Source organism: Candoia aspera, chromosome 2 (genome assembly GCF_035149785.1).
Source record: "Candoia aspera isolate rCanAsp1 chromosome 2, rCanAsp1.hap2, whole genome shotgun sequence".
NCBI lineage: Eukaryota > Metazoa > Chordata > Lepidosauria > Squamata > Boidae > Candoia > Candoia aspera.
In genome coordinates, this window is record NC_086154.1 from 82,573,473 (window position 1) to 82,589,874 (window position 16,402).

Sequence of the window (16,402 nt, forward strand, 5' to 3'; positions counted from 1 at the left end):
TAAGTCCTCAGATTACTAACTTTGCTTAATAAAAATGTAAGAAAGAAAACCATTTTAATAATAAAATTAAGATGCCAGTGTCATTCAGATATTTGAATGGTAAGCAATACTAAATGACTGCTTTTTGAGAAAATGGATTTGAACATTTCAGCAAAAATTATTTTGTATTATGTATTCTGGAATCAAATTAAAAGAAAGTTGTCAAAGTCTACTTGAATTTTTGCAAGCATTCAATGACTCACTATTGCTTTTTAATCAGGAGAAGACTGTTTTTGAAATCAACGTAACAACATATATTTAAACATTAATTTAATTCAAACGGAATATGTGTGTGTGTAATATAAATTTAACTGCTAGTAAGTTTGGTTCTTGTTCTGAGAAAAATTAATTAATATTACTGCTTCAAAATAGTTTGCTTGAAGAATAGCTTGCCACTTACACAGCACAGGTATTGTCATTACTACCAGGGCTTTATGGAATATATATTTGGCAACAGCTGAATAAATAGCAATCACGTGACTGATATGCCAGTTCTGGTTTTAAACAAAAGGATTATAAGTATATACAGGCTATTTGTATAATACCTACTAGTCCTTTGATAAATAATACAAATAAAGTGGGGTGATACTCCATTAAAGTCTGTGTATCTCCCTCGGAATACTTGGCTCAAAAAGTTAATTCTTGACAGGGACAATGACTTAGAAAACAGGGTTAGGGTACCAGAAATCTGAATTGCAATGCAACCTGTAGAAATTCTGGACAGTAGCATACCCAACTAATGGTAAAGAAAGAAAAACAGGCAAGGGGAATATAAACATCTTGTATACCAGTCTTCCCAAGCGTATGCCTTCCTACTGTTTACACCATCCAGCAACAATAGTTTTCCATATTAACTAGATATTATGAGAATTAGAACATATCTGGAAAACACAAGATAGGAGAACTTTGTTCTAAGACTTGTCCTGAAATGCCAAAGCTTCCTTCAATTCTTACATGTCAAAGAACAACAGTCACATGCATATATTAAAAGTCCATCACTGGCAGCAAACTGTTTAAAAGGCACATCAGGCTACTATTGAGTCAACAAGCTTTAATATTTTACTCTGGATGCCTAAAACATGAAATAGTGATAAGGATAATAGGGTGTCCAAAACATTTACTTCACACGTTTTGAACAGCTTTACTTAGAAGTGTATTCAAGTTCAATTGCAATTACAGCATCATGAGCATTCTTATAATTCAGAACAACTAAGGAGGCAGTTGTATTTTAAAAATAATCCATTCCGTTCTACAGAACAATATTTTTCTTCTGACAATAGCATAGGGAATGGCAATTTTTAACTTTGCTGCATGGCAAGCTGTTTACAATAAAGCAAAGGAATTGAATTTGTTTGCAATTAAGTGCATTCTCTTAGTTTCTATATGATTGTGTAAAAATATACACTGGATTAAATATTCAGTTCTAGAAAAAGTCTGAATAAAAGTACATTGTAAAATCATTCTGTATTTGCTTTCAGCAGGCTAAGGTTAGAATTAAAATTCAAACTTAAGTCTGATGAAAGCAAATTTAGAATAAAATAGATTGCGACTCAAGGCTTTCAGTTTGCTACTACTTTTTTACTGAGAATGAAGTTTAGAGGTTTAGATTTTATTCCTATGACTGAGATGCACAGATAATACATCAGTTACCTGCTGTTGCCTTGGAACATTACTCAATAAAATGTAATTGTGGAGAGAATGATAGCAAAATACCTACAGAAACAGTAGATTCCCAGTTGCTAATTCTTTATAAATATGTTTAAATAGGTATGAAGATATTAAAGCATGGAGACAAATAATTATGATGGGCACACAACTGCAGTGAATATAATTATTAATTATATTTACACCCTGTTTTATTTTTATTAAGTCAAGGTGGCATACTTGTTTCTCCAACTCTGCACATCTCAGTCAAGTAGGTTAAGCTGAGGTAATGACTGCTTAAAATAACCAAGTGGGTTACATGGCATAATGAGCAAGTGAATCTGGCCTTTTAGGTTCTTGTTGCTAAAATTAAAAAATTATTGTAAATGGCATGTTGTATTAACTATATAAATGATAGGTAGAAAAAAAAAGCATCACTGTGGTATCTATTTAAAATCTAGGCAAAACCCACTTCCTGACCTGATGCCATGTATATCTCTCCTGTTATCTTATACAAAATAGCTCTATCCATGTTTGCTATAGTAGTATGTTGCTCTCTGTAGAATGTTATTCTTATAGATAAAAATATAGTGATTCCTTTTCTCTGTCTATAGAATATATAACTGACTCTGGGGAAACAGCAAAGTGTTTGTCTTAGAAAAGATTTCCCAGCTAGGTGTTCTCCAGATCTTCTGGACTACTGGTGATAACAGAAGATAAAATCCAATACATTTGGTGGCCCCCAAGTTTAAAAAAAAAAAGCTGGTTTTGGAGTTTAGCTAACACAAGAATCTTAAAGTCCTATGAATTCTTATTGGGATACAAGTGACTTTGAATTGAGCTGACTAGAAAAGACAAGAATACTTCAAACTCTTCCATCCTCTTCTGATATTCCCACATAGATGAGACTGGATCTGTGGTTTGCCTTATGATCCCAAACCTAAGAACTTGTTATTAATTATAGTACATTTGAAATAAGATTCAATGGATCTGAAATATGATTTGTTTCACACAAACTGCAGTTAAGTTTAACAGGTTATCAGGTCTGTAGGAGGAAACACAAAAATAAAGAGCTCCCAGTGCCAACACAACAGAAAGATGTGAGAACTGTAAGAGGCAGATAGCCACTATAACTTATTCCTGTCACAAAATTAGCCATAGTTTCTAGAGGCATCTGAACTGGACAGTGCATGCAACGGCCATAATACAAATAAGAGCAAAATGTATTAATAAAATAAAAGCTTTGGTATTAAGTGAAAAAAAAAAGTTGATACGGAAAATTAACCTTAGGTGCAAATAAGAGGTATCTGTCAATAATCTAACAACGCCTGTAATAGTGAACAGGATATATGAGCAAACTTCAAGTTTAGACTTCAACTAGTCTAAATAATAATCTGCACATATGTACATAACAATTAGCTGGCAAATTAGGATGGCATCTAAACTTTTTCCAAAGCAGCAGCAAAGAACTTTTTTGAGGGACTGCTTCTCCCCAGTTACCATCCATCAGGTCTGGTAGGAGATGCATGTTACAGGCCTCATCTACTAAGCAGCGTCATCTGATGGGGCCCAGGAAGAGAGCCTTTTCTCTTGTGGCGCCTGCCCTATAGATCATCATCCCTCCAGAGTTTAGCTTGGCCCTGACCCTACTGGTCTTCCAAAAGGCTCTGAAGACATGGCCACAGTGCTTGGGGATCTGGCTGTGATGTAGAGCCTATCCAATGATTGTACTGAATGTTATGAATGGATTGTACTCTACTGCTGATTATATTTTTCTGGTTATAATATGTTCTTAATAATTTTTAGCATGATTTTATATATTTGTTTTTCACTGTTTATTGTTTTGGGGTGTTTTTTAAAGTGCTGTTAGCCACCCAAAGTCACATATGTGAGATTGGTGGCTATATAAATTGAACAAATAAATAAATCAAGGTATATTTACCTATAAGTACATTTAGATTGCATTACTGTGTATCTTGGAAAGCTTCAACTGCAGAAGGGGCAGGTTCGTGTCAGATATCCCTTTCTACCAGTTGAGGCTGGTACTCAACAGCACAAAATCCAATGTTGGGAAGAGGCAGAAAGAAGCACTGTAGGGACCAAGCAGGGGGGCACATTGGGAAGGTTTATAGCTGCAAAGGATTCAAAATTTTCTCTAATCTAACAATTGCATCAGCTCAATAGCTGGTGTAAGTGATTCCCCCCCCCCTCCCACTGTAGCTTTCAGGAAGAAGGAAATGCTTTTTAAAAAGAAAACTCATGGCAAAGAAATTATTGCATCTCCCCATCACTTTTACATTGTTGGACTACCAGTGGCAGGACCCTTGAGAAATACGTTTTCTGAGGATGGAGCATAGCATGATTGAAAGCAAGACTGCACTAAAGTAAAATAATATAATATAATAAATGTATTTATTTTCTTGATTCCTGGTGACTACCTGAAGAAGTCCCTGCAGTTTTCCTGGCCATGTTTTTTGGAATTAGTTTGCCATTGCCTTTTTCCTAGGGCTTCTTCCTTGGCCCAAATTCACTCAGCTGGCTTTGTTGCCTAAAGCAAGACTAAAACACACAGTCCCCTCCTTTCTAAGCTTGGTGCCTTTAACCACTTCACCAAACCAGCTCTCTCAAAAATAAACTGCAATGCATTTAAAAATTGTGCAGATCTCTAAGTATTGCATGATTTTTTAGCACAATCTAATGCATCAAACTTAAAGGATAAAAAAAGGTTCTTGAGGATTTAATTTTACTATAATTAAACATACAGGTGAAAGCATGTCATTTTCCTCAGTTCACTAACTAGGACTAGTAAACATAACATTTTTAATATTGTAATTTTATCCAAAACATTCTAGTTGCTGTATGAAATGCAACGTATTTTATGAAAAAGTATTGTTTAAATCCTATCTTTCAACTGTCTTTCATTTTCATCTCCTATGGAAAATTACAATTTCAAACTATATTCATAGGAAACCTCATTTAAAATAAAATTATAGTCCTACCAAGTTAGTTTCACACCTCTATTATCTCAAACCTGCTTATGCACTTAGATCTGTCTTAGAAATTATAGTTCTACCAATTGCATTTTATACTTCTATTCACCTTAAATCTACTTTCTACCTCAATTTCAAGTGGATTTCCTTATTCTTAAACAATTACATCTGCTATAAGTTAACTTACCACTAACACCATTTACCATCTTTCCCTCCTGCTGTTTCTATTTTCCCACGACTGGAAAAAATTTTTTTTTCTATTTTTAAGGACTGTGCAAAGCATTAGGAAAAAAATATAATGTATAATGCGAGGATGCTTACAAGGCTGTTACATCTTTTGCTTGGCTCACAGACTATTGTGAAAGCTACTCCACACTACCTCTTGCAGGTTATCTCCATATAAGCATACTTGCTACTTCACTTTATCTCCTGCTTTTCCTCCTTTTAGTTTCTCATGTCCCATTTCTTTAGCAAAATTTTTGTTGAACTATCCTGGCATCAATTTATCTGAATATGCACTGTTGCTCAGTTTCTATTCATGGATAATTCCCAACTCTAATTTCTCAGGGTCTAACTATACTTTCTATAGAAAATCCTCAACTGGTATCAGTGCTGGCTTAGTAAGCATAGATTTATGTATGCATATTTCATAATAAAACCCACTGGATCCTAGGGCTCGTACTCCCTAGTATGCTTAGGACTTCTAGCCTTATTCAGTCATCATGAAATCCTGTAGTCACCTCCTCCTGTTCATGGGACAGAGGGACATGCCGCCCCATCCCTTCTCCTTGCCCTTCATTTTACAGGGTTTGTAGTGAGTTAGGAGAGAGAGAATCCATTCATTGCATATGCTTAATTAAGAATGACTCTTTTCTATGCTATGATAAAGTTAAGCTTAATGTAGATTTTAAGAATCATTATATTAGAAGTGCCATATTGAGGATATAACCCCAGACTGTGCCCAAAAATGCCTTTATGGGTCTCAGCACAAGAAGCATTTATAGAAAAGAAACAGTAGGTAAAGAAAAATTGTTAACTTATTGAGAGTTGTTAGAGCAGGAACATGGAGAATATAAGATGAAATCAAGAGAGCAACTGGCTGCAGAGGGATTTAGTTTTCAATGGTTTTCGTATACACAGTTAAGTGAAAGATTTAAGATAGATAACAGGAGATTTAGAATTGTGCAGCAGAAGACAGAAATTGAAGTTGCACTATGTACAAATGATGAACATGCAATTGCTAATATGTGTAAACTTTTATTGAAATTTGAAACAGAAGAACAAATGAAAGACTGTATGATAAAATGGGCTAAGAACTTTGGACACAATATATTGATGTAACATTGGGAAAATAAAAGGATTGGAATTTACATTGTTATAACTTAAGATAATTTTTATAAAATGATGTACCATTGGTATATGACTCCAGAAATATTGTCTAGAATGTATACAAGTCCATCATCTTTTAATTCTAAAATGAACCCACACACTTCATTCATCTATAATGCCAGTCCATTGCTTGCATGTGTCTTTTCTGTCTTACTCAATTAATTAGAAATCATTTCTACTTTTCCACAACCCAAACTTTACATTTAAATCCAAACTGGCAAACTAGATTTCAATTAGTATGCTTTACTTGACATTGAAAAGTACAAGACCATGAAAATAAAGAAATTGAAAACGTATTTTGGAACATTTAACAACAGGGTAGATTAAAAGAGAGCCAGTTTGGTGTAGTGGTTAAGGTGCTGACCTAGAAACCAGCAGACCTTGAGTTCTAGGCTTCCTTTAGGCATGAAAGCTGACTGGGTGACTTTGGGCCAGTTACCCTCTCTCAATCCAACCCACCTCACAGGGTTGCTGTTGTGGGGAAATAAGAGGAAGAAAGAGTATTAGGTATGTTCATCGCCTTGAGCTGACTATCTATCTATGTAAAGTCAGGATAAAATTATATCTGTGGAGGGGGGGAGGATAAAATCATCATCATCATTTAGATTTTATTTTTAAAACATGTATTTTTTCCTTTTCAACAATAACTTGACAACAAATAACTGAAATATAAATATATCCTATATACTCAATATTTCCAGCAGGTAGACTTTAAAGGAAAAACAACGAAGAATCCTGTGGTAACTTAACTATGAGAAGGAGCTTAAACATTCATGGACTACATCCACTTTTTACACAACAAAAGATACCAAATATTTGAGATACTTCTCAAATACCAAAAAAATTATGTTCAGTTTTCTAAATGTGGGCATTTTACTTTCACCTCATGATAGATAATAAACAGTTCTTACCTGTCTAGTAACTAGTCATGGATTGTGATGTGCAAAACGTTCCATCTCAGTGAGATTTAAGTCTGGAACATCCAGTTTTTCCCTGGAAAGGGATGATCCAAGCATCCTATGAGTGGGTTTGTGTATTTCCAGAAGTGGATTTTCCAGAACTGGAAGTGGTTTAAAGTGTTCCTGATCAATTTCTTTGCAATTTTGTTACAGTGTGTAACAAGCAGAAAGGATAAATAATGGAAGACAAGACATTCCAAGATTCCTGTAGTGTCCTGACAAGCTGTTAACAGGTGCTAATTGTAGGATAGACACCGAGTGAAAATGTTTTAATGACTTTCCCTATATCATATAAAAGGCAAGCACGCAAAATACTATTATCTAATGCGACAGACTTTAGTATTTTGTCAGCCTGGTCTGACAAATTTAAGTGTGGGTTACATCCAACGTTAGGTGACCAGTTAAAAAATAATGGTATTTCCCATCATTCTTGCTATTTTAAAAACTGTTAAGTATTTCAAGTAGATTTTGGAGAGACACTGGGATAAGGGGCATTAACAATTTAGTCTGCTGGCAAAACAGCATAATTAGAGCAATGATGCAATTGGATTCCAAATAAAACATAGTATAAGTAATACTCTATATAAGCTTGTCTGGAAGTCAAATATGTATCACTGTTTAGAAAGTATATAAAATCATGTCAATAGAAAAATTAAAGACAACCCCTTAAAAACAGCTTTAGTTTAATCCACACTGTTTAACATAGTAGTGTTTTACAATGATTGTCCCTAATTGTACAAGACAACCTATACATTTACATGCACAGAAATAAAGTTCCCAACCAAAGTATAAAGGAAAAAAAATTCTTATTCTAGTTTGCCAATACTGATTTCTATAAATTCACAGAGCTAAACTAGTCTCCTTCAGCAAAGGATCGTTACCTTGTCGTGGTGCTGGAGCTTGAGCACCAATGATGCCATGAGCTAAACCGTGAAGTGCCACCCAAGACGGGAAGGTCATGACAGAGAGGTCAGACTAAATGCGATCCCTAGGGAAGGTAATGGCAACCCACTCCAGTATTCTTGCCGTGAAAACTAAATGGATCAGTACAGCCAGAGATATGTCGGTATACCATCGGAAGATGAGACCCCCAGGTTGGAAGATGGTCAAAATGCTACTGGGGAGGAACAGAGGATGAGTTCAACTAGCCCCAGACGTGACGAGGCAGCTAGCTCAAAGCCGAAAGGACGGCTAGCAGCCGACGGTGCTGGTGGTGAACAGCGAATCCGATGTTCTAAGGATCAACACACCATTGGAACCTGGAATGTAAGATCTATGAGCCAGGGCAAATTGGATGTGGTTATTGGTGAGATGTCAAGATTAAAGATAGACGTTTTGGGCGTCAGTGAACTGAAATGGACTGGAATGGGCCACTTCACATCAGATGACCACCAGATCTACTACTGTGGACAAGAGGACCACAGAAGAAATGGAGTAGCCTTCATAATTAATAGTAAAGTGGCTAAAGCAGTGCTTGGATACAATCCAAAAAACGATAGAACGATCTCAATTCGAATTCAAGGCAAGCCATCTAACATCACAGTGATCCAAATATACACCCCAACCACAGATGCTGAAGAAGCTGAAGTAGAGCAGTTCTATGAGGATCTGCAGCACCTACTGGACAACATGCCTAAAAGAGATGTCATTTTCATCACAGGAGACTGGAATGCTAAGGTGGGCAGTCAAATGACACCTGGAATTACAGGTAAGCATGGCCTGGGAGAACAAAACGAAGCAGGACATAGGCTGATAGGATTTTGCCAAGACAACTCACTCTGCATAACAAACACTCTCTTCCAACAACCTAAGAGACGGCTTTATACGTGGACTTCACCAGATGGACAACACCAAAATCAGATTGAATACATCCTTTGCAGCCAAAGGTGGCGGACATCTGTACAGTCGGTAAAAACAAGACCTGGAGCTGACTGTAGTTCAGATCACGAACTTCTTCTTGCACAATTTAGGATCAGACTAAAGAGATTAGGGAAGACCCACAGATCAGCTAGATATGAGCTCACTAATATTCCTACGGAATATGCAGTGGAGGTGAAGAATAGATTTAAGGGATTGGACTTAGTAGATAGGGTCCCGGAAGAACTCTGGACAGAAGTTTGCAACATTGTTCAGGAGGTGGCAACAAAATACATCCCAAAGAAAGAGAAAACCAAGAAGGCAAAATGGCTGTCTGCTGAGACACTAGAAGTAGCCCAAGAAAGAAGGAAAGCAAAAGGCAACAGTGATAGGGGGAGATATGCCCAATTAAATGCAAAATTCCAGAGGTTAGCCAGAAGAGATAAGGAATTATTTTTAAACAAGCAATGCACGGAAGTGGAAGAGCAATAGAATAGGAAGGACAAGAGACCTCTTCCAGAAAATTAGAAACATCGGAGGTAAATTCCAGGCCAAAATGGGTATGATCAAAAACAAAGATGGCAAGGACCTAACAGAAGAAGAAGAGATCAAGAAAAGGTGGCAAGAATATACAGAAGACCTGTACAGGAAGGATAACAATATCAGGGATAGCTTTAACGGTGTGGTCAGTGAGCTAGAGCCAGACATCCTGAAGAGTGAGGTTGAATGGGCATTAAGAAGCATTGCTAATAACAAGGCAGCAGGAGACAACGGCATCCCAGCTGAACTGTTCAAAATCTTGCAAGATGATGCTGTCAAGGTAATGCATGCTATATGCCAGCAAATTTGGAAAACACAAGAATGGCCATCAGATTGGAAAAAATCAACTTATATCCCCATACCAAAAAAGGGAAACACTAAAGAATGTTCAAACTATCGAACAGTGGCACTCATTTCACATGCCAGTAAGGCAATACTCAAGATCCTGCAAGGTAGACTTCAGCAGTTCATGGAGCGAGAATTGCCAGATGTACAAACTGGGTTTAGAAAAGGCACAGGAACCCGGGACCAAATTGCCAATATCCGCTGGATAATGGAAAAAGCCAGGGAGTTTCAGAAAAACATCTATTTCTGTTTTATTGACTATTCTAAAGCCTTTGACTGTGTGGACCATAACAAATTGTGGCAGGTTCTTAGCGGTATGGGGATACCAAGTCATCTTGTGTGCCTCCTGAAGAATCTGTATGACGACCAAGTAGCAACAGTAAGAACAGACCAGGGAACAACGGACTGGTTTAAGATTGGGAAAGGAGTATGGCAGGGCTGTATACTCTCACCCTAGCTGGGCTTGAGGAATCCAAGGCTGGAGTTAAAATTGCTGGAAGAAACATTAACAATCTCAGATATGCAGATGATACCACTTTGATGGCTGAAAGCGAAGAGGAACTGAGGAGCCTTATGATGAAGGTGAAAGAAGAAAGTGCAAAAGCTGGCTTGCAGCTAAACCTCAGAAAAACCAAGATTATGGCAACCAGCTTGATTGATAACTGGCAAATAGAGGGAGAAAATGTAGAAGCAGTGAAAGACTTTGTATTTCTAGGTGCGAAGATTAATGCAGATGCTGACTGCAGTCAGGAAATCAGAAGACGCTTAATCCTTGGGAGAAAAGCAATGACAAATCTCGATAAAATAGTTAAGAGCAGAGACATCACACTGACAACAAAGGCCCGCATAGTTAAAGCAATGGTGTTCCCCGTAGTAACATTTGGCTGCAAGAGCTAGACCATAAGGAAGGCTGAGAGAAGGAAGATCGATGCTTTTGAACTGTGGTGTTGGAGGAAAATTCTGAGAGTGCCTTGGACTGCAAGAAGATCAAACCAGTCCATACTCCAGGAAATAAAGCCAGACTGCTCACTTGAGGGAATGGTATTAAAGGCAAAACTGAAATACTTTGGCCACATAATGAGAAGACAGGACACCCTGGAGAAGATGCTGATGCTGGGGAGAGTGGAAGGCAAAAGGAAGAGGGGCCGACCAAGGGCAAGTTGGATGGATGATATTCTAGAGGTGACGGACTCGTCCCTGGGGGAGCTGGGGGTGTTGACGACCGACAGGAAGCTCTGGCGTGGGCTGGTCCATGAAGTCACGAAGAGTTGGAAGCGACTGAATGAATAAACAAGAACAAAAAAACTAGTCTCAAACTTAAAAGCCTGTAGGAAGCACTATCTTTTCCAAAGCAACTGACAGACTCAAGAACAATATTCTTTGCAATGATGCTCAGTGCCCCTATGACTCATGACCTCAAACAGACAAACTCTAACATTTCATAATGAAATATTCCTGTAATGGAATTAAGAAACATCAGATGTTGTCTTTGGATTCTCTAGTATAACTACTTTTGCTTTTCCAATTTTGTTTGTTTATTTTTGTTTTGCATTTCCATTTAATCATTCATTTCTTTCTATTCTTTCTTACCTCATTAAACAACTGCAAGTTCTTTCTTACCCCATTATACAACTGTAAGCTCTCCCCGAGGTAATAACTAAATCAAGGAAAGCTCAGTATTTTAATGCTAGGAACCAACAGTGATAATCTTGGGGCTCAGACGAGTTCTTATCAGTATAAGCTAGACATTTATAGCATGCCACCTTGCTACTTACGGGTTTCATATGTTTTTATTAAAATAATCTTTAAAAATATACTAAAGCAGGAAACCTGGCAAACATTAATGTGCAGTACTCCTCTATCCACGAGTATCTTATTGCCTAAATCAGAAGTATAAAATGTAACTTTTAAAAAAATGTATTTAATAAACTGATCTAAAGTCATTAATTATGTACTCCCCATTTAGAAAGAGTAATCAAAAGTCCTGTTTTAGATGTTTCTACACCTCTTTTTTCCTACAGAGGCAACCATAAAATAAAAACATCATCCAAGTAACTATGTCAAGTGCTTTAAATAATATATTGGAAGAGGCAATTTTTTGCCTTGTATTAAGAAATGAATTTTCATAGTTTAAAAGCCAGTGTTACAAGTTTCTATTGCAATATTAAAAAATACAATAGTTCTATGTCCTATCATACCTTTCAATTCATAAATATTGAATAATAAAAACCTGACCCACTTCACAGTAATGGAAGAGTGATGGTCATGTAATCTTAGACAAGACTGCCGTTATGGTGACCAGTCCAAGTAGCAGATTCCAAACTACTAAAGCTCATTTCATTATAAATATATTTAAATGTACTTGGGATTCTAGGAGATGAACTCCACTGTCTGTTTATTAGCAAAGCAGATACCTTGGATGGAACACATTCATCTTCTGCTATGCCTTCCCTAAAGCTACATCAGATGTTGAAGAATGCTATAGAACAGATTTAGAGAAGCATGGGATGGAATGGACGGAAAGCAAAGTGGAAGCTCATTTGCGAACAAGTGATTAATAATGTTAATCATTATTATTTGAACAATATATGTATTAATTCTGCTTCCATTTTTAAAAAAAATTAAACTATACAATCCATAATAAAGCTTTTAATTTATCTTTTATACTAAACATCAGATATAAATCAAGGTAAGAAAAAAGATTTCAGTTGAACCACAAAAGACAAAAAGTAGTTGGAATTCATACCCGTTTCAGAGATTTTAGACACACCAAGTCATCAGTTTGAAAATAATTAGCATAAACCTAAACACAGACGTGTAACTTCACTACAAAAAAATAAACTGTTTAAAGGGTATTCTTTTTGTTGATATTCATTCAAGCATCTTATCTACATAATTTTAATTCATGAGATTTGCTGGGAGTTCACCAAATAGCATTTAATGTAATAAATATACAAGGAAAAATAAGGACAATAAAAGGCAACATGTATGCGCTATAGAATTGTTTCTACTTTAGAAAGGAATGTTCAGAACCAAATTAATATGAAGTGATATACATTGCATTACAGTATTCCCTTCCCTATATAGTGATATAGTGTCCATGAACAGCAACCTATTTCTTCTTTTCCTCCACCACAGCATGGCTAATCGTCATGAGTGAAAGCAGAACATACAGAAAGTAGAAGATTGATGCACGTTGTATGCTATTTCATATGCGTGCCTACATTCTTAACAAAGGAGAAAGACTGGGGGAAAACCCCCCGAAATAGTCCTATAGAAGCTGGATTACTATATTCAATATACTTTAATATATTATTGCAATTCCAAACTCACAGGTAAATAATATCTAGTTAAATAAAAATCCATTAGAACTCAACTTTCTAAGGAACAGCATGTTTATTACAAAATCAATCCCAACATTTTTTAGAAGACAAAATAAGTACTGCAGAAATTAAAGATGCAACTTCCATTAGAATAAAACTGCCTTAAATCACTTAAAAACAGACTAAAACATTAAAGAAAAAATTAATCTTAAAGAAAAAAGGTGAAAACAATAGAAAATGTAAAATTGTTAACTGATAGTATCAAATTTTACACTTCTGGAATCTGAATGTATATCCAAACATTTTTTCCACAGTTAGCTCTGACAAAAACACCACTTCCCACACTTAATCTGCATATTGTCCTACAATTTACTTCTTAAATTCAGTATTAAAAGTACAATCCTACAAAAAAAATCCCAGGTTTATATTTTACTGGCTAAAATGAGCAAAGAATAAATAAATAAAACTATGAGATTTGTTTAATAAGCTTGACATCATGAGAACCAACACAATATTGAAATGAATACTGAAACTAATTAAAATGGAAACTGAAACTAATTCAATGTGCTAATATTTCAAAAGGAATCTTCTGCTTTAGTTAAAAAGTACCCTGAACTACTTAGGCAGAGTAGCCATTTATTTTTATTTTTTTCACCATTATTATAATTATAAATTGTAAAATTGCAATGACTTGCCCCGTAATGCCAATAGCTTATCTTTTTAATGAATCAAATATATAATGTTTAACTAAAAGGACAGTAAACATGAACTTTATTAATTATTGCTACCTTCATATTACATAGAAGTCTTCTATTAAGTTTAAGTAGAAAAAGTACCTTACCTTGAATACCCATTGGAGAAGACAGATCTGTTAGAAAAATTCAAGGCTCCCACTGGCGTAAGGGCATCATCTCCAGATCCCTGGCACCTATTCCAATTTTCTGAACCAGCAGGATGAGATGGAATGGCACTGAAAACTGGTTTCTTATCCTGCTGTTGAGTGACAGATGCCGTGTTCAAATCATAGTGGTAAACTTGTCCTCCAGAAGTACTGACACCATGAACCGAAATGGCAGATGTTTTATTTCCAATCATATTTGAACCAGAAAAACTAGCCTGACAGTAAGCTGTGCCTATTTTCTCCTGCTTTATTACTCCAGGGGTGCACAATTCAATAAAATCTTCCTTTTCAGTTTTCACTTGTGGCATCTGCATTGTAGAACTTGACAAAAGATCCTCACATTCATTAATGTTAGGCTTTGTGTCTGGTAAAATGGGAGGCTTGCAATCCTCCATTTCATTTCCTTCCAAGAGAAAACTCTCATCCCCACCAAGAGGTGAAAGCAAGCTACTTTCATCCAGAACAGGATCTATTTTCCAAGGGCTTCCATTTGTTTCTTTTCCTGGAGACACTGGTGGCAAATCTAAACCTTGCAAAATATCAAAGGTGCTTTGGTCTTCTGAAAACAGCTTCAGGTTGCCACTGTTGGTGTCAACCTGGCCTTGTGCTAAAGACCCTTGATTTAAAGTAAGATCACGACTAGTCATAGCTGGGAACTCTGGTTCTAGGAGCACATCAGCAGATGCAGCTCCCTTTGAGCTTTCTGTCAGGCTAGCCGACTTATTCAAGCTTGCTATGCTTTCTTCAAGGAGCCTAAAATCCGTTTCTCCAGAAGAGAGGCTGATTTGGCCTTGCTGAGGAAATCCAAGTTCATTTCCCATCACTTTTGTATCGGTTTCACACATATACAGTCCCATTGAGAGTGACACTGCTTTGGAGAGATCTGGCTGCGGCACATTGCTTCCTAACCCCTTTGGCAAGTCACACAGAACAGGTTGTTTAGAGTCAGACTGAGAAGAGGCAGACAGGGTAGATGTAGATACAGGAGTCTTGACAGAAGCACCACCCCTAAAGGAAGGATGAAAGTGAGCACTTTTCCCTCTTTCCTGCCCTCCTGTGGATTTCAACGATTCTTTGGGCTCCATTATTTTAATACTAATAACAAAAACAAAAACAAAAAAAACCACTATTAGCCTAATATCAGAAGAAGCATAAGCATTTACAAAGTACTGATCCCAAGGGGAAAAAAAGAGTATTAAAAAGATAGACATAAACTTAATAGTTTCCAATGTTTTTTAAGTAAGATTTATAATACAAAGCATCCCAATGGCTGGAAAGTTTAAAGTTTATCTCAATTTAATCAAATGATATTTGCCTAATATAATCAATCACAAAGAAAATTAATCAGCTATTTAATATATCATTTAACTTATGTCAAATTAAAGACTGTGTATAAGTATTAAAACAAAAAGTAACTTTCATTTGTTTGTATACTTTTCCTAAACTATTTCGTTTTCAAGAATTCTCACTCAGGTCTATTCAAATATTGTTGCATTTGTATCCATCAATATTCTATCACTTCACAACTTACAAATCCATTCATTATCCAGGTTTCTCAGTGTGATCCAGTGATCTAACTTTCATTAGAAAAGAAATCTTACTACATAGTGTGGCTAATTTAGAAATAGCTTCTTTCCTCTCTTGCATTACTACACTTTTCTAGGTTTTTTAAGAATACATAATAAAATTATGTGCAAATTTTAGATTTCAGATTTGTCAAATATATGAAATATATTAATCTACTTTCAAATCAAAATGATGGTCAGTTTTAAGTAATATACTTTTTGAAAAATAAGCAAGTGAAATACTTGCACTCTTTAGTCTACTTCATTTTTTTTTCAGGAATTGCCATTATTTTTATTTAAAGAAACAAAATTTTAAAAGTGAATGCATACCTAAAACAAAGCCAAGAATATTTTCTCTTGATATTTTAAACCTTTGACACCTTGCAACCATGTGCAAAAAGAAAATGCTAAGTAAATCTTGAAGCATATATAGGAACCTTGCAATGCCCATCAGTAATTTATTGGAGATCCAATATGGACAGGCACAACCTTGTATTTAAAAAACCTTGCTCTGTCTCACAACTTGATCATAAGACCTTATTCTTAAAAGAGTAAAAATTATTGTAGTTACACTTATCTATCCTTAAACTCTTTGCACAATTTTTCCAGAAATTTATGAAACTGCCAAGGGTACTTATGAATGGGCAAGGCTTCTTTCAATAAACAAAAAGGCAACATACACAAATGACACAGTCTATTCTGCAATATCCTCTTCAAAAGTTGCATGAAACTTCTAAAATTCTTTTTGAACCTTGACAAAAAGAATGTTGTAATTTTAAAAGATCCATAATGTAACATAGCTCTAATGTAAAAAAAAAAAAAAAAGAGGGAAGGACAGAAAAAGAACTGG

General features: G+C 35.8%; 1 protein-coding gene across 3 annotated transcripts in view; it reads right to left on the reverse strand.

Annotated features, from left to right (window-relative positions):
• Positions 1 to 16,402, reverse strand: part of NR3C1 (nuclear receptor subfamily 3 group C member 1) — a 102,675-nt gene that overhangs the window by 59,331 nt on the left and 26,942 nt on the right. For 2 of the 3 annotated variants that reach the window (XM_063292362.1, XM_063292360.1), the window contains exon 2: positions 13,928 to 15,082. In XM_063292362.1, coding sequence (XP_063148432.1) covers positions 13,928 to 15,072 — 1,145 coding nt within the window. In that variant the 5' untranslated portion in view covers positions 15,073 to 15,082. Of the gene's footprint in view, positions 1 to 13,927; positions 15,083 to 16,232; positions 16,355 to 16,402 lie in introns of all 3 variants that reach the window. The other variant, XM_063292361.1, reaches the window with a different exon arrangement.